Here is an 18,054-nt window from a genome sequence, read left to right as displayed (position 1 = left end):
GCGATTAAATAGTTTAAAAGAACCTTACATCTCAATAAGTTCAGAAGTTACATGGACAACTCACAGGTAACATAACATATTGCGAACGGAATCTATAAATGCCAAATTCCAGAATTTAATTATTCTGTCACTCAGAATTTCCCATACTATTGCATATGTGTAGAAATCTAATTCCCCAGTGTATTATGACGCTGAGCAGTACGTCTCGATACTCGGGAAACTCCTTGATCATTATTATTGCATCTGGTGCAGTGGCAATCAGTGTTGTGCATTTGAATAGAAGGAAACATAGTATATGTATTTTGAATTATAAAATAAAAAAGGAAACAAGAGTGCTACAAATATTTCATTTGATACGGTTTTATAGTAAACCAAAATGTATTTTTTATTTTATTTTTATTTTATTTTTATTTAAGCTAATAGAATACATCAAAACTACACCCTCAACTTGATGAAAAAAACTGCTGAGATGAAAAAAAATCCTGACATATCCACTATGATCTGACTACCTGGACAATATGTTAATTGTCTTTATTTTTTCAGTGTCTCTCTTCTGACATCCCCCATGCACCTCTCCCTTTTTTCTCACTTGATTGACCACTTCTCTGCACCTCTCTTTCCCTCTACTCTCGAACCTTGCTTCACTTTTTACTTGTTTTCAACTGACTTCTCCATAAAACCCTAAAAACAAAAAAAAATTAAATTATTTTAAAATAAAAAAAAACAAAAAAAATTATAAAAATATGTTGCTACCTTTGCCCTCACAATATAAAACCCCAAAAACACAGTTTGTGACTATCCCAATGATATTCACTTAATAAACTTTGAGACTATGTCTCCTTATAAACAAAAAATATATAAAGATATAACGTGATAAAGTATTGTGATTGTCATTGGAGTTCTTATTGATTGAAAATTAGTTTTATAACAAAAATCTTAAAATCTGTTCTTTTATTTTTAATATATATAATGTAAGTTGATAAAAGTTACTTTAAAAAATTATAAATATATTTTATATATATTTATTTGTATACAGTGTTATATGTGGGATACTTTAATATCCGATATCATATACAAACCCAGACAGAAGTACCTGTCAAAGAGGTCATTATAAATGATTATCCAATATGAAGTCCTATCTGAAACATAAGAGCAATGTGTCAGATCCATTATTGGATCATCTTCAAGAAGTACTTAAACTATTATTGCAAAGCCGTTACAATGACTCATATCCAGGGTGACTGGATATATCTCAATAAATATAAATATCATAGATAAAATAACTTTTATTAAGACAATTCGATTTGACTTGAACTTTTAATAAACACAATAAAAAAGAGTCTCAAAGTACTTATTGTTCCACCTTTCTATATACAAATATAATATACAGAAACTATTATTTTATTTTTTAAAGTAAATTCTTTTCAAATATGTATATTATATATGTCTTTTTAATAAATACAAAAATAAAATATCAATAAAAACATGTTTGATATTTTTTTATACTAAAATTCAAGTATATAAAAAGAGTTAATAAGAAATAATACTTTTTATATTTGATATTTTTTAAGTTTCTTAAGCATAAAATTTTTGTTATATATATTAATGATATATATATACAGATTATATGAGACAGCTTCTCAATTTTTTTTATTTTTTTAAAACTAAATTAACACTTATTGTAAAATTTATTTGTTATTTAATTTATATATCAATTATTAAAAGAAACTGACTGCATTAATAAGAAGTATTTTGAAATTTTATTTATCTGGTTTTACAAAAAATTAGTTTTTTTTAATATTTGCTTTATGTATTAATGTAGATATTATATTTATATATTTATTTAAAATAATAGTATAAGAATATTATATAATATTGGTTTTTTTATTCTATATAAAAGCATCTTTAGCAGTCGGCTAACTTTTATTTTATCTGGGATCAAAAATTGTCACTTTTACATAAAAAAAAGCCACCTCGCCCAGCAGTTAATTTTTTCTCTAACTTTTAAGTAAATTTTGAGCGGAGTTCCTTTCCCCCCTTAAATCACAATGAACACTAAAAAGCAACTCGAAAAATACTTAAAGCAGTGCAGAGAAGAAGAAGAAGAAGAAGAAGTCAATCTGTATGAGTACATTGTTGGAAAATGTATGAAGGTTGTGGGAGAGGCAGCTCTAAACTTTGACAAGTCGACAATCAGAAGAGGTTCTGTAATTGGGTGTTTGACTATTGACTGAGATTACTTGGCTGGGTACGAAAGACTAATGAGCAATTACTTTTCTGGTGAAGGCTTGGTGTGGTAGTCCAGCCACTCGGATGTTGGATTTATTACATATAAAAACATATTCATATTGAGATAGCGTAGTAGCTATTATCTTGTCAGTATAAAATATATATAAACCATTAAGTAATCAGCCCAATAATTATTACAGTTAGTACTGTAGATAATATTTTAAAGATTGTTAAGATAATTATATCATACTGCTGGGTAAACTGTGTCAGATCGATATGGAGCTAATTTAGTAGGAAGTCCTAAAGCTCTAGTATAAAAGAGAAAAGAATAGCTAAGAGCTAAAGAAGTACGCTTTATGACTTGATGTCATAATTGTAACACCAACACTAGTTAAGCAGTAAATACACTCTAATAACCAAATATAGTAAAGGAAGAAAGCCTTAAGAAACTAAGACGTAATGACAAGAGCAGATTGTGTTTTCTTATAAAAAGAAACACTTTTTATTTATGAATAAAGACAACTTATATACAGTCTCAAAGTATTTCTATATGTCTCTATTATCAAATTTATTATTTTTCTATTGTTTCATATCTGAAATACCACACTTGGTATACGAAGCCAAATTTTGCCATCGTTTTAGAATGAGAAAAGGGTTATTCCTTAGAATCAACAAAGCTATGGAAAAACACGACCAGTACTTCATACAAAAGAAAAATGCAGCAGGAAAGCCTGGACTCCATTCCTTGCAAAAGACAACAGCTGCAATGCGAATGCTCTCCACTGCAATATCTGCTGATTCTCTTGATGAGTACTTGAGAATGGGTGAGAGCACTATCCTGGAGAGCCTCCACCATTTCTGCCAAGGAGTGTGTGAAGTCTTTGGCGAAGAGTACCTCCATACTTCTATGCCTGCAGATGTAGGGAGACTGTACAAAGACGGAGAGAAACGCAGGTTCCCCAGAATGCTTGGCTTGCTTGACTGCATGCACTGGACATGGAAGAACTGTCAGACGGCCTACCATTGACAGTAAAAGAGTAAAGAGAAGGTGCCAACGATGATCCTCAAAGCTGTTGCGTCTTGTGATCTTTGGATCTGGCATTGCTTCTTTGGCCTTCCTGAAACACTCAACGACATCAATGTTTTGGATAGGTCTCCCTTGTTCAGGCGATACACCCAAGGAGCCACTCATAATATACATTTTGTTATCAACAACAATATATATAATATGAGATATTACCTTGTTGATGATATATATCTCAGCTATGGCAACCTTGTGGCAGCATTGAAACAGGCTACCACAATAAAGGAAAACGTGAATAAACAATAGAAAATGCATATATACTCTGCTAAATATATATAATTGTAATAGTACTTTCGCACCCAACAGGAAGCCTGTAGAAAAGATGTGGAAAGAGCTTTTGGTGTGTTGCAAACTCGATTTGCTATCTTGAGCCATCTTGCAAGACTTTGGAGAGTAAGAAATATTACTGAGGTAATGCATGCATGTGTTATCATGCATAATATGATAGTAGAAGATGAACGTGGGGTGTACGGGCTAGAGAATCTGTCTCCTTACCACCTGGAAGACATTGCAACAATCAGCAGAGACACAGACATTGATGTCTTCAATGCTTTCTTTGAAAGACGGAGAGAAATCAGGAACAAAGATTTGTCTCTTCAGTTAAGACAAGACCTGATAAACCACCACTGGGACATCAAAGGCAATGAATAAAATTCCCATTGTAAAGCCTTTAAAAATAACAAATATTTAGAGATAAACATATATTTTATTCATTTTGTTCTTCTTCCAGAGCACTCTCTTCTTCATCTATCTTGTCATAGATGCCAGAGTCTACATGATCTATAGCCTTTTGCTTACGTGCAGCAATAAAGGCCAAAACATTGGCATTTTTGTACAAAGATTTGTCAGCTAAGATTATCTCATAATCTTGAGAGCAACGAAAGAGCAATCTTTCGAATCTTTTGTTCTTCTCCATTATTTTCTGTTGCTTATCTATAAGCTCTCTGAAACCTTCAAGTTGTTCCTCAACGACATTTGACAGACACTGCCCTTTCATAACCTTTCTCTTACTGGCCTTACGGCCCTCTGGATGGTAATCATCCACTCTACTCACCTTGGTCATAGAAGAGACAGTGGCATTTGCACTGTTGATTATACTACCTGTGGTAGTTTTGGCTTTAGTAGCCAAAATGGACTTCCACTTGGGTTCCTACTTCAAGATTTTATAGCAATCATCATAGATGAACTTTTTGCCAGTTAGGTGCTCCTTTTCATAGACTTGGAGCGCTTTTTGATACTGTTAACATAAATTAGTCTACTGTATCCAGTTATTGTAACTAATGTTTTTGCATTATCTTATCTTCAATAGTGGCACCGCTCTAGTTAACAGCAAGGGTGTCTTCCAATACCCCAACAAACTTCATGACTGCAGCTTGTATCACATTCCAGCAAGAATTGATCTAGGATGGGCTGCAAATAACTGGAGGATCAACGCGGCTTTCCTCAAATATCAAGAGATATTGACTCAAGACGTTGCTGAAAAAGTCGCCAGTGATTACATCCTCCAAAGCTCAAATGAATACAGAGCATAAGGTACGGTTCTCAAGGGGAGTTTAGTTGAAAGATCTAGGGGCCTTGGGGGTAGCCCTAGGTGCTCTGATAGTAAGAGTATTAATTTCAGGAACATTGGTGGTGTTGGGATTATTCATGTTTGAATTAAAAATTTTTTTAGAAAAAAAGAGACTCGGAGTGAAGAAAGGAAAAGATAAAACTTTTAAATCCCTGTCAAATACAGCAGCTAGATAAAATTTAGGACTATAAATTTTTCATAAAATAAAATAAAAGAAACTGCTGAGAAATTAACTTTTAGATAAAAGTCCAAATGCGGTATAAAAGTCTGGATAAAAGTTACTGCTGAAGATGCTCTAATATATCTTTAATATATTATTTACACTCTTATTTAACTGATACAAAATAGTAACTAAGATATTTGATTTTATGATTAGTTTTCTATTTTAATTTTTAATAGCTTAAAAAATAAGCTATAATGTATAGTAGTTATCTATTTAATATTTATGTATCTTATTTTCTACATATTCTATTTTAATAGACAATTATATAAGATATAACAATATATATTACATAAATAATATAAAGCAACTTTAGATAATAGTATTAATATTATTATTATTTATATGTTAATAATTTGAAAACTTTTTCAGCTAAATTATATAATATTTTTAAATATTTTGAACTCGACAGAAAAATAGAGATGTTTATAAGGTGCTGTATTTGAAAATCAACATCTGAAATGAACCCAAAGTTATCTTTTTTAGAATCAAAATTATTTTAAAATTTGGATGATTTGTTTCAACTTCAATTTATAAGAGTTTTATTATTTATTAATATTAAATAAAATAAATCTCATAGATAATATATGTATGTATAAATTTTTATATTGTATATAAATTGTAGATAATGTAAATATACTTTTATAGGAATACAACTTATTTATTTAATATATTATAAAAAAAATATGAGCAGAATATGTCAGGAAAGCTATGTAAGATATGATTTGTTCTTTTTTTTAGATCAGTAGTTTAGCACTTTTAACAAGACTATCTACTTAATCAAAACATTTTAAACAGAAAATACTAGTTTAAATAACTGGACTTAGAAAATGAAGATAGTAAATTTTAAAAAAAACAATTTTATTTGTATAATATATAGTTTAATTAAAATTAACTAATTAAAGTATTTTGGTAAAATTAGATTGAAATATAAATAAAAGAAACTTAAATATATGTAAAGTTATATAATAAAAAGTTTTATACAATTTTAATTTTTTATGAGAATATTAGAAGTTTTTATATATGTTAAAAATACCACTTTATATTGATACTTTATATTATTTCTATATTTTTCTTCTTAGAAACAATTATCATATATTACAAAATATTTGTTTTTTATTATTAATATATTTTGAGAAAACCATCTTTATATTATATTATTTGTAATAACTTAAAAACATTTATTTGCTCTTTATATTAACTACCTATTAATATTAATTCAGATTAATATTTGACTTAAGTTATAAATTTCTAAGACAATTGGTTTATGATCTGAATTCTGCAGATGCAATAAATAAAAATTTATCAATGAATAATTTTGATTTTTGAATTATTTATTAAATCAGTAAAAAAATATAATATAGTATATTTTTATTAAAATCAGAAATTTTAGGATTTGTGTCAATTTTTTCATTTAAAACACCGATAAAAAACCAGTATTAAATGTCCGCTAGTTTTTGAAAAAAAAACTGAAATATTAAAACTTATACATAGGCACAGCATTTTATATTATAAATTATAAATTTTTATTTTTTTATTTTTTTTAATGTAAATCTTAGGGGACAGGGTGTTACACAAGTTTATAGTGAGTATTCTGGCAGATAATTAGAGGTGTGACTACTTTTAACTTGTCCGGCAGACATCCATTGTTTCTGTGTGTAACACCCTGTCCCCCAAAAAACAGTCACTCCCCTGTCCCCATCCAGTATAATCACTTGTCTTTATTCACTAAGAAAAATCATGTAAAAGTAGAAGAACATTTGTCCATAACTTTTCATTTTCATTTTTATTTATTTTTAAAAAATTCATAGCTAGTTCAAAAAAATAGATAGAAATATGAGAGTAAAATGATTGGTTTTGTTGATTTTTTTTGCATAAAGTGAGTATTTGTTTGTTTTGTAATTTTTTTTGAATCACGTTTAATGAGTGAATTACAAAAGTTTTGTACATTTTATTTGTGAAAGATTGAACAAAAAAACAACAATTTGAAAATATTAGTAAAAATCACTTGCAAATGCTTTATATCAATAGAAAATAGTAAAAAAACGTTTCAGTAAAAGTTTTAGACCATATTATTATGTAGAAAAGATATTTATTAGCAAAAACAATTTATCTCAAATGGTTAAAAACGTGAAAAAAAGTATATATTTTGCTTGTTTATTCAACCAAAACATAATAAATTAACGTCAAATTTTGGATATAAAAATATACGTATTTTTTCAGCAATATGGCAAAATATCCAAGCTTTAGTACTCGAATTAAGATAGAAATCTATCAAAAGCTATGTATTGTTTCTGTTTTACATCTTTTATGGTAAAATTCACATCTGTGATTGGATGAAGATCTTAATCAGATTGCTTATAAATGCACAGACTTTGTAATCCAAAAAATAAAAGCCAATTATATAGTCTTCCAATTAGTTGGATGCCAATAATATTTGTATCTGGGTTTTACATGTAACATTAAAATTAAAGACAGACTGGGTGCAATTGTGTTTGTTAAAAAATTAATGAAAAAAATAGGAGTAAAGTATATTAAAAGATAGAAAGATAGATAAGTTATATATGTGTGAGGTCAATAATATTGGAAGAATTTACAGAAGAATTTGTAGGAGAGTTAGTGGCAGTAGTAGTAATTGTAGTAGTTGTAGTAATAGAGGGTAAAAGATAAGACTTCTTCTTTGGGAACTGACCCCAATGATTCCAACTTGTGGAAAAGCAGTCAATGATACTCCCTTTATGGATAGCATCAAAATACAGCGCATTTACCTCAGGCCAGAACCAATGTACATGAGGCTTCACTTTAATTGTTGTCCAGTGGCACCCATGTACATGGTGCAAGATTATTGGCAATGACTTTCTTTTGAGAGGCTTCCGATCATGGAGGGGAAGAAAAGTTACAGGCAAGACGCTCTGATCATCCGAGTACACACAAACAGGCTCATTATAGGTGTCAGCTATTATCTGAGCACAGTCTGGTGCAGAGAACCACATAGAGGAAGGGCAAGATGGGATATTTTCCCCAAGAGCAGGATCAATCTCAGAGCCAAAGGCAATGACCTCTGTCACTTCGGCAACATCCATGCCAAAGTTGTGCTCGTAAAGTTTACCGTGGGTTGCCATCGTGGCCAACATCTTTTTCTTCACCAAAGGAAACTGATCTTCTCCACCCTCTTTCAGGTGTGCAAATACACGGAAACTGCACCAACCATTGGACTTGGGGTTAAACATCAACAAAATGGCAGCTTGGTCGATTTGAGCAGGCAGAGCAAAGACATACACATTTTTGTTTTGTTTTTTTGGACTAGGCAAATTGTACCAGTAGTCGTCTTGGAGATGTTTAGGTCTTTTAATTCCAGAGGAATATTTTTCAACTAAGAAGAAACAAAAAACAATGTAACATTTAGCATTTAATTTTAGTAAAATATCTTATTGGTTACCTTCTTTGAGAGGCTCTTGCTTTTTAGCAAAATTGGTTGTTTTAGCTATAGAGAAAACATGCAATGTGTGAGCAAACCATACAAAATATTTTGTGATTCATTTATAAGTTATCAAAAATTACCTTCTTCAAGAGGCTCTTGTTTTTCAGCGAATTGGGTTTCTTTTTTTATTTCTTTTATGACTAGAAATAGTAAGCATTAGATATTACATTGTAATTTCATAAAAAAAAACAATTATAAATTACTTTTTTTGAGAGGCTCCTCCTCTAAGAACTCCTTCATCACTTCTTTAAGTCCTTCTTTTAAAATACTTCTGATATCATTCTAAAGAAATAAAGAATAAATATGTATTAGATTGTGAAATCATATTTGTGTATGTTGCATGCTTACTTTGTTTTTTTGCATAAGGAGATGTCTGTGCTTGTGATGAACAAAGTCCTTTGGGAGAGCAGTTTTCCTTTTGACGTGCTTAGGTCTTCCAGGAGCTTTAACCTTACTTGCCAAAGGAAATACAACATTTGGATGGTCAATTATTTCACCAGCATTGTCAACAAGTTCATCAACCATTGCCATAAGATTCTGGACTTTTTGATTCCCTTCACACTGATGAAACAATTGTTCAAGCTTTGTTATACATTTTACCCATGGGGCAGGTTTTTCAATGTCGATTTTCTGTAGAGAAACGTCACATTCCAGTTGCTTCAAACGTTCACCCAAAGAAGAAGACAGAATCCATCTTTCAGGAATGTCTGATAATAGCAACATACGATCTCTTGGCAGATCATGGCGACAAGGAAGACCAAACACCACTTTTACTCTGCAATTGCAAAGCTTACCAGGTACAACCTCTTCTAGAAGCTCAGCACAAATAGTAATCAAACCAATTCTGGAGACGTGGTGAATCAATCCACGGAGGCGAGATTCATGGTATATTCTGGCATCTGTGATAGTTGCCTCATTCAACTCAAGGTTCTGATAGTCGCTCTCGAACTGGAGAAGATAGGAGCAAATTTGCTCAAATGAAGAGTTCAATGACTGAAGAGCCAAGATTTTTCTTTTCAGAGCATTATGGCCACTCTCGACACGTTGTGTTGTCACACAGTCAAAATGTTTTAATTGACTAGTGAGGTAGTCAGTCCACTTTTCCTTGCACGGCATCCACTCATCTTCAAAGTACTTTTCCAGAGTTCTTTTTTCTACAACCTTCGTAGAATCATCATTATTGTCTTCCAGCTGCTCTTTACTTTGGAAATCTTTTCAAGATGACAGCAATTTGAAAAGCTCAAGCTTTTCATCAAAGACATCACGTTTATCTCCGAAGATCATTTGGTTGACTAAATGTGTGCACAACTCTTTTTCTTTTCCTGGTTTCATTGTTTTTTTTCGCCATTTTGGCAATGTTGTTGATCATATGCCAATCACACAGAAGCTTCTTGGTCAAGGGGAACTCGGAATCAAGCACATTCATCAATGCTTTACTTTTTTCTGTAACAAATATAGGGGCTTTATCAACTCCCACCAAAACAATTGCTTTCAGAGACTTCACAAACCAAACATAGCTCTTCTCTGTCTCATCGGCTACCCATGCAAAGGCCACAGGAAAGCTCTTCAACCTTTCTCCACCTAGGTTACTGACGCCCTCTACGCAAACCAATGGCATCTTCGCGCAGTTTGTCTTGTATGTAACATCCACAATAAAGACATCGGGGAAACGTCAAGCTCTCTTGATCATTATATTGTTCATAAAAAATATATGAGTGAGTCTATTTCTCTCATTAAACTCGTAGAGAACGGAAAATCCCTTTGCTTCCATTGTTCTGATGAGCTCAGTAGCGCCATGGGCAGACTCATCATCACCACAAGTAGCACTGTACTTGAGATTGTTGATATTGCTGATCCTCAGCTTTCTCATTCCTGTCACCTTGTCACTTGTTGCCTTCTGAACATCACGGGACTTGGCGTGATTCTCCAACATTGTCTTTGCAATAGTAGCATCTTCAGCAGTCAAAAGAGACATTCTTCCTTGGTGAGAAGAAGCCAAATTCTCAGGGGTGACAGGGTGGTTGCGGCAATGTTCGTTTTCCCCATAGGCATGCAAAGGAAGATATCTTTTGCTCTTCTTCTTATAAGAAAATCTTAAGAGATAGGGGCATCCAGTAAGAGAAGAGTTGGGCATCTTCTTTCTTTTCTCATCACTTATATTGCGCTTGTCACAATAAACACCAGCCTTTGAACAAGCAGTGTGAAGAATAGGAAATTTTCCATCTTTAATCTTAACGGTGAAGTTATTAGAAAGGGCGTAATCATTTATGGCTTGAAGAACACTCTGCTTGTCAGGATAACCATTCTTGGGGAATGAGAGAGTTGTTTTAAGCAAGTACATCTTCTCAATAGGGGTATTAAAGTTGATGTTCATATTTAATAAAAGAGCACTGTAGTTATATAAGTATTTTTATTGATTCATGTATGCAATGTACATAACGTAAAAAAGGCATCATATCTTGTTATTTGGAAATATTATTTTTTATTCTTACAACTAAATGTTAATGACTTTAAGAAAGGGGGTGTTTTTATTTTTCCCGTGAAATTGGAATGATCTAATGATGTGGACAGGGGTGTGCTTATAAAGAATGGGGATGGGAGGTTATTCAAGACACTTTATAGCCAGGCCTCGGACTCGCAGTCACCTTAACTTGTGCGGTGCTGTTACCCCCTGTCCCCTAAGATCGCTGTTTTTTTAATCATGGATGCCAATTGTGATATTTCAGGTACTAAACAATAGAAAAATAAAATATTTGATAATAGAGACGTATAGAAATACTTTGAGACTGTATATAAGTTGTCCTTTATTCATAAATAAAAAGTGTCTCTTTTTATAAGACAACACAATCTGCTCTTGTCATTACATCTTAGTTTCTTAAGGCTTTCTTCCTTTACTATATTTGGTTATTAGAGTGTATTTACTGCTTAACTTGTGTCGGTGTTACAATTATGACATCAAGTCATAAATCATACTTCTTTAGCTCTTAGCTATTCTTTTCTCTTTTATACTAGAGCTTTAGGACTTCCTACTAAATTAGCTCCATATCAATCTGACACAGTTTACCCAGCAGTATGATATAATTATCTTAACAATCCTTAAGATATTATCTACAATACTAACTGTAATAATTATTGGGCTGATTACTTAATTGTTTATATATATTTTATACTGACAAGATGATAGCTACTATGCTATCCTAATATGAATATGTTCTTATATGTGATAAATCCAATATCCGAGTGTCTGGATCACCATACTAATGCTGCGGTGAGATTTACTGATTCTTGAGGTGAATTTCTTCACCTCAGCATCAGCATCCTTAGCATCCAAAAACTTGCTCTAAGCTTCAATATATCCCCAAGTCTTTTTATAAAATCTCCTGATCATGGAAGGAGAACCAGCCACAGGAGAGGCACTGTCCAAGAAAGACGGGAGATTCTTTTCTAACAACTTGAAAGAATAATCGCAGTTTAGGCGAGCCACACATTTGGCTGCACCCCAGTAACACTCGATCCAATTGCATTCACAATGGAACTTGGGGTACAGCTCAAATATGTGACCCGCCTCTTCCACCACCTCTTGAAGAGCTGTCTTCTGTCCAGAAAAGTCGGGCTGAGAGGCCAAGAGGTGGCAGGCACAGTAACAGTGGTTCTCTGTTTCTTCTCCATTGCAGTCCATTCTCCATCTTCTAGAAAGATTGGATGAATCCAGTTCCATCCACAGTCCACACTTCTGAAGGATCCGCTGGACGCCAACAAACTGTCTCTTCTCCACCAGCCCCTTTCCTTTCCTTCCAGCTTCAAAGACTGTCTCATAAAACGATTGAGAGATGATATGTCCATCCCTCAAAAACGTTGTATCTTTGAAAATGAACTTGTCATTTTCAAAAACGACCTTTGGCTTTAGAACCATGTGGGTGGCAACCAAGGCATCTGTGACATATGCTTTGTGGTTGCTGCTTTGGTCAAAAATAAAGACACCAGTGCATCCCTCATGCAAGCTTTCGAACAGAGGGATAGCATGGTTCTTCAGCTGGTCAAGCATGTCTTCACATGTCTAGTAACCGTCATATGCTGCCTCAATGTTAAATATTCTGCAGGAGACCCATTCCTTCGCTCACATAGTGCCATGACAAGCACACTGGAACTCGCTGACCATCAGAGATCTTCCCTGACCTTTTTTGCGGATGTAGCTTTCACCTTCCTCAAGCCACATGTCCACCTTTCCATCATGGGCATAAAAGGTGGACTTGTCATGGGTCACCATAACCAGCTTCTTCTGGTTCTCCAAAAGAAGAGAGGTCATCTCAATTTCTTCATCTTCCCCAGTAAAGTCTGACATACATTATTTGTATCTCATCATTCGCATTGCCCAAGCATGGCAATACTGAACAACGTCTCGTCTTTCATGTCCATTGTAATATACGTTCTGGTTGTTCTTGCGGTGAACGTACTCCCAAGCACTCATGCATTTCCATGCTGTGCTTATGGCGACGTTGCCTTTTACACCAAGGCATGATGAAAAAAGCATTTTATTGAGATACTTTTTCAAATCCACAACAGTTTGTCTTTCTGCTTTTTGAGCAGAAAGCCAAACGATTGCTTTCTTTTTAAGGTCTTCATCGTCTACAATTGAAGACTGCTTGGCATGCTTGCCCTGTTAATATTCAGAAGTTTTGCCAAACTGAAGAAATTCTTTGGCCCAACCATGGACAATGTCTCCACAGTACTTGGAAGGTGTTGTCCTAAAAATCTCTGCTGCTTTTTCAGATGCCTCGATTTTCTTGCAATTGTTCAAGAGGCATTGGAAATACTCTTTCAAAACAATGTGTTTGCTTACTTCAAACAAAGCAAACTTGCCCAACTCGCTATCTGAACTGACTGAAGGCTTTATCATCTCAGAGATTTTCTCATAAGCTTCACGAATCTCTTCAAGTTCCTCATCTTTCAATTGCTTGTATACAGTTAATGCTTCTGTTACAGGCGAAACTGGTACAACAGGAACTGAGAAACCAAAATCAGCAAGCGTTCTGACCTTCTTGTCTTTATTTGCCTCAAGCTCTTCTTTCATTTTTCTCTTGTTGTGCATAATCGATGATCTTGAGTCTCCTCTGTAGAGTCTACGCAAATTTTTTTCTGCGTCTGGTCTCCATGTCAGAAAGCTATTATAGTACACAGCAATCATTGTATCTATATCTAAATCCAAGAGCTCCCAGTCATACTCTTCTACAGGTTGATCTTCAACAGATTCCTTTTCTCCAGCTTCCTTTTCTGTATCAATAGTAATAATTGGAGACTTGGTGCAGAATTTTCCGCCCTCTCTTCAAGCCATTTTAGAAGTAAGGATAAAGTGAGCGTTTTTACAACCCATTTTTAAGAATTTGTTTTGGTAAAAGTAAAAGAAGTGTTTTCAGAGCAGTCTTGATAGACAGCTGTCACATCCAAAAACGTGGTTTATACTCCGCATATTACATGTAATTACTAATTTAGGATATATAATTCTCTACATCTGCCTTGAGATGCCATCAGAGATGTATATTCAAGTCTCAATATTTCTCTTCCCCTGCTATTAAATTGGAACACCACACTTTTTCAAAAGTCAAAAACTTTGTTGGAAATGTCACTACAAACAAGCTGCTCGCACAGTTCTTTTCAGAAACACTTTCTCCATGTCCATGAGCAACGGTTTTTTTGTATTGACATTTCCGACAAAGTTTTTGCCTTTTGAAAAAAATATTGGAGTCCAATAATTCTTTCTGATTATAAGAAAAATACACTATACGCTAACAACAGCAAAGTATAGAAAAGATTTTGTGATAATGTGAGATTGTTTCTGGGCTGGTGATCTTGGACTATTATTGTTTCCTAAAGAATCAGTAGACCAAGACATAAATGTCTGTTGTTTGTCTAAGGACTTCAATCTCTGGTACAAACAATTGAATGAGAAACATGTCACCTTATTCACATTCCAAGAAGATAATGCTAGCTGTCATACTGGGTCCTAGACAACGTGATGGAAAAACCATTGGGAGATTAAACAATTTGACTACTGGCCATTGCAAAGTCCAGATTTGAACCCAATTGAGCATGTCAAGCATGCACTAAAGGCCAAGGTTCAAGAGAGAGAGAGATTCCTATTAACTGTGCAAGAGCTAAAGGTCTATATTCTTCAGGAATGAGAGCTGCTTGACTCAGGAGTTCTGCGAACTCCTGTTGCAAGTATGCCCAACAAAGTTAAAGTAATCATAGAAGCTCGCCATAATCACACTGTATATTAAACTTCTTTTTTTATTTTTATTTTATAATATATATTTATCTCTATAATAACACAATGTTTGGTTTTATTTTGTTAACATCTTGAGAAGATATAGTGTAATGAAGTTGATTTATGGTTTATTTGGGGTAGAAATCAAAGATTTTGTTAGTGATTTTGGATTTGGAAGTGTATCTTGCTCTATCACGAACTTACTTATTAAATATATATATAATAACATGATTATTTTTAATTTTCATAAAAAGACCTTATTACTCGAGTAACTACAGAAGTATTTATTGTGCCTTGCTTAATTAGAAAGAACGTATTTCTCTACCTGGCCACGTCTCAACTCGCCATAACCTTTACAAAGATTGTCTTTCCAATCTTTCATGAGAGTATCCCCATCTAACTGTTTGTCTCTTCTTCTTGCTTTATTATTTCTGTTGGACTGGAAGCTTTGATAGTATTCAACTGCAGTGCTGGCTTCATGTTCTAAAAGTTGCCTGATACCTATTCTGACATACATTTCAAACACAACATCAAGGAATGTGTGGAACTAAGCAATATTTCTATACGTTACTACAGCAAGAGATTTTGGATCCACTTCTTTATGATCTATATTTGTTGCTGTTAGTGAGGATGATAATGACAGTGATGATAATAATAGAGAATCAGTCAATTGAGACAAGAGTGTTAGATTAGTAGCAAGGTCTTCATCTCTCCTTTTGTAAGGTGAACAATATCTAATGTGAGCTAGACACACCACCTTGAAAAAAGTGTATGACATATTGAGGATCAAGCATCTGGTTTCCTTTGAAATAGACCCACTGATCATCAAAGAGCTCAAATTGAAATATTACAAACGTTTACATCTGAAAGAAAGGTGACTAAAGACTTGTGTATCTGTAACAATACGCCATAGTCCCTGAATTTCCAATCTATGATACTGCCATTCTTTTTTATCTTGACTCGTCTTGCTGGAATTAATAAATAACTTTCCACCAAAATATCTCAAGCGTTTTAGAGCTGTACATTTGTGCAATAAATTGTCTAGATCAATGGAAAAACCACAAGACTTGATGTGAAGATCTTTCAAGAACAGAGATTACAACGATAGTTCAAGTTCTGGGCATTGTTTAATATAAAAAAATAGCTTTCCTTCAACCGAAAATGTTTTGAGTGTTTCTGAAAAGGACTGCAAGAAGCTTTTGACATTTGCTGCATAGTGCTGAGCTGTACTGTGGCTTGATGTCGCAATGTACTTTAAATTTTTGATAGGCGCTTTTAATGGATATATGTATTGCCAGAAAACAAGATGAGTTCTCATTGATATTTCTTCAGTAATCAGCTCAAGTGTTTCCAAATGCTGGAGTCTATTTGGATTCAAGGGATATGTATATGTTACGTCTTGTGTCAGGACTGCTGGCCACCAGTTATGATATCCAATTGAGATATCTAGTCTTAGAAACTGCAAGTTTGGGTATTTGTAATTAAAGTAGTACAGCCACAAGGCAAAGAAGTTTTTAAATTTTATATCAAGGGTTGTCGTGCTAATTGCTGGTAGAGTATGTGGAATCTTCTCCAGTGTAGATGGAAGTTCATTCGCAGCACCCAAGTACGCCTTGAAGTAGGACATTTGTGGTAATATTTGGTGCAGGGTGTCAAAGGTCTATAAATCAATTGTAATAGCCGTGCGAAAATTATCTATAGCTATTTCTAATTTCTGGAGCATGTGGCATGATCTTATGAGTCCAACGAGGGAATCTGCAGTCAGTATTTGCTGATAGCTGGTATGATGAAGGACTATGCTTTTTAGGGATATCCATGACTTGTTTATTCTTATCATTTCTCAATTGATAATGTTAAGATTTTTATGTCCAAGATCGATATGCACCAAGTTTGGAAGACATTGAAATAAATCATACTGTTGCTCTACAGGTATTATATAATATCTACCTATTTGTATACTGTGTACCATAGAGCCGTGTGGTATGGATGTATTATTGTAGGGTTTAATCATGTTGCATGTGTGCTCGAGTGTATCGGTGGAATCGATCTATATATCTCTCCAAAGATAATATTGAAATATGTATCTCCATGTCTTGCAAGTAATAGAACCAGCAAGTATGTCTTTTGTCAATAGATGCTCCGCAATTTGTGATAGAATTTCAGATGGTAGTTCTGAGGCTCTCAAAGTTACAATGATAATTATAAAACAACAAAAGACAAAAGGCTATATATAATATATATTGAAAAATATATTAATGCTATTTATATGAAAAATGAACAAAATCAAGAAGAGCTATTTCAAATAATTGATACCTTGGGTTTAAATATTGATATAATTAAAACATTTGAGTAACCCAAGGCATACGAGACTCAGCCAGATATTTATATATAGATCCTGAAATATAAACAACAAGAGAAAAAAACTTGTGTTTACAAATATTAATGCAGTATATTATGGAGTATATGAGGTTGAGTCATAGCTTGTGTGGTATACACACCACAATTGAGTGAAATACAAACTCCACAATCCAGAACAGATACTACAATTGCTAATGAACCTGGCAGGATCACATCTCAGGAATGTAACACACACCAGGCACTCATACACTTCACACTGCTTCAGTGATAACCAACCATTAACTAACGGAGATCTTAAATTAGGGAACCAAATGTCTATATAAACAGCTATGATCTTCTTTCTTAAATAAACAGCACTCTCACAGTAAAAAATGAGGTATTCAGAGTTGTTTATGGGTTAGTATCTCAATAATAGGAAAAGTAGATACTGTGAGTGTTATTTGTTAAAGAGACAAAATAATATTGTTTATATCTGCTACTATTCGAATCTCTGTAATTGGAATCCCTGTTGTGTAATGGTTGGTTTGCACTGTATGAGTGTGTAGTGTACGTGTGCCTGGTGTGTAACAGTTCCGGAGATTGTTAACTTGTCAGGTTCATTAGCAAGAAGGAACCAGTGTTTGGTTGTGGGGTCTGTTCTTCACTCAATTGTGGTGTGTATACCACAGCTTGTTTGACTTTTGTAACACATTGTTGCTTTTTTAAGGGAGGACAAAGAAAGGGAAGAAAATAAGGCTAAATTGATTTATTTGAAAGGAGTTACAGCCTGTCAAGATTTACTTTTGTTTTCTGGATGTAACAATTGACAAGTTGTATAATTGAATGCCATTAACGACACAGAACACAT

The 18,054-nt window shown here is 33.5% G+C and overlaps 7 protein-coding genes across 7 annotated transcripts; 1 reads left to right on the top strand and 6 right to left on the bottom strand.

The window, feature by feature from the left end:
• Nucleotides 1-4,343: 4,343 nt before the first annotated feature.
• On the top strand, nt 4,344-4,845 carry PHYBLDRAFT_73429 (hypothetical protein; the record flags this gene model as incomplete). Its single annotated transcript, XM_018442856.1, has 3 exons — nt 4,344-4,509; nt 4,568-4,586; nt 4,623-4,845. 3 exons carry the CDS (start codon nt 4,344-4,346, stop codon nt 4,843-4,845), a joined length of 408 nt encoding a protein of 135 aa, XP_018299583.1.
• Nucleotides 4,846-7,661: 2,816 nt separating this feature from the next.
• Nucleotides 7,662-10,202, bottom strand: PHYBLDRAFT_139083 (hypothetical protein; the record flags this gene model as incomplete). The annotated part of the gene is made up of 6 exons (XM_018430159.1): nt 7,662-8,476; nt 8,543-8,587; nt 8,665-8,724; nt 8,788-8,866; nt 8,933-9,795; nt 9,965-10,202. The coding sequence occupies 6 exons, from the start codon at nt 10,200-10,202 to the stop codon at nt 7,662-7,664; spliced, it is 2,100 nt and encodes a 699-aa protein (XP_018299582.1).
• A 54-nt stretch (nt 10,203-10,256) lies between these two features.
• Nucleotides 10,257-10,958, bottom strand: PHYBLDRAFT_139082 (hypothetical protein; the record flags this gene model as incomplete). The annotated part of the gene is made up of 1 exon (XM_018430158.1): nt 10,257-10,958. One exon carries the CDS (start codon nt 10,956-10,958, stop codon nt 10,257-10,259), a length of 702 nt encoding a protein of 233 aa, XP_018299581.1.
• A 966-nt stretch (nt 10,959-11,924) lies between these two features.
• Nucleotides 11,925-12,926, bottom strand: PHYBLDRAFT_73427 (hypothetical protein; the record flags this gene model as incomplete). Its single annotated transcript, XM_018442855.1, has 2 exons — nt 11,925-12,641; nt 12,741-12,926. The coding sequence occupies 2 exons, from the start codon at nt 12,924-12,926 to the stop codon at nt 11,925-11,927; spliced, it is 903 nt and encodes a 300-aa protein (XP_018299580.1).
• Nucleotides 12,927-13,244: 318 nt separating this feature from the next.
• PHYBLDRAFT_73426 (hypothetical protein) lies at nt 13,245-14,673 on the bottom strand (the record flags this gene model as incomplete). Its single annotated transcript, XM_018442854.1, has 3 exons — nt 13,245-13,880; nt 14,173-14,360; nt 14,550-14,673. The coding sequence occupies 3 exons, from the start codon at nt 14,671-14,673 to the stop codon at nt 13,245-13,247; spliced, it is 948 nt and encodes a 315-aa protein (XP_018299579.1).
• Nucleotides 14,674-15,945: 1,272 nt separating this feature from the next.
• Nucleotides 15,946-16,476, bottom strand: PHYBLDRAFT_139080 (hypothetical protein; the record flags this gene model as incomplete). Its single annotated transcript, XM_018430157.1, has 1 exon — nt 15,946-16,476. The coding sequence occupies one exon, from the start codon at nt 16,474-16,476 to the stop codon at nt 15,946-15,948; it is 531 nt and encodes a 176-aa protein (XP_018299578.1).
• Nucleotides 16,477-16,689: 213 nt separating this feature from the next.
• On the bottom strand, nt 16,690-18,054 carry PHYBLDRAFT_73424 (hypothetical protein; the record flags this gene model as incomplete). The annotated part of the gene is made up of 4 exons (XM_018442853.1): nt 16,690-16,772; nt 16,959-17,073; nt 17,443-17,522; nt 17,988-18,054. 4 exons carry the CDS (start codon nt 18,052-18,054, stop codon nt 16,690-16,692), a joined length of 345 nt encoding a protein of 114 aa, XP_018299577.1.

Source organism: Phycomyces blakesleeanus (genome assembly GCF_001638985.1).
Source record: "Phycomyces blakesleeanus NRRL 1555(-) unplaced genomic scaffold PHYBLscaffold_1, whole genome shotgun sequence".
Classification (NCBI taxonomy): domain Eukaryota; kingdom Fungi; phylum Mucoromycota; class Mucoromycetes; order Mucorales; family Phycomycetaceae; genus Phycomyces; species Phycomyces blakesleeanus.
This window is presented reverse-complemented; position numbering and strand designations above follow the sequence as displayed.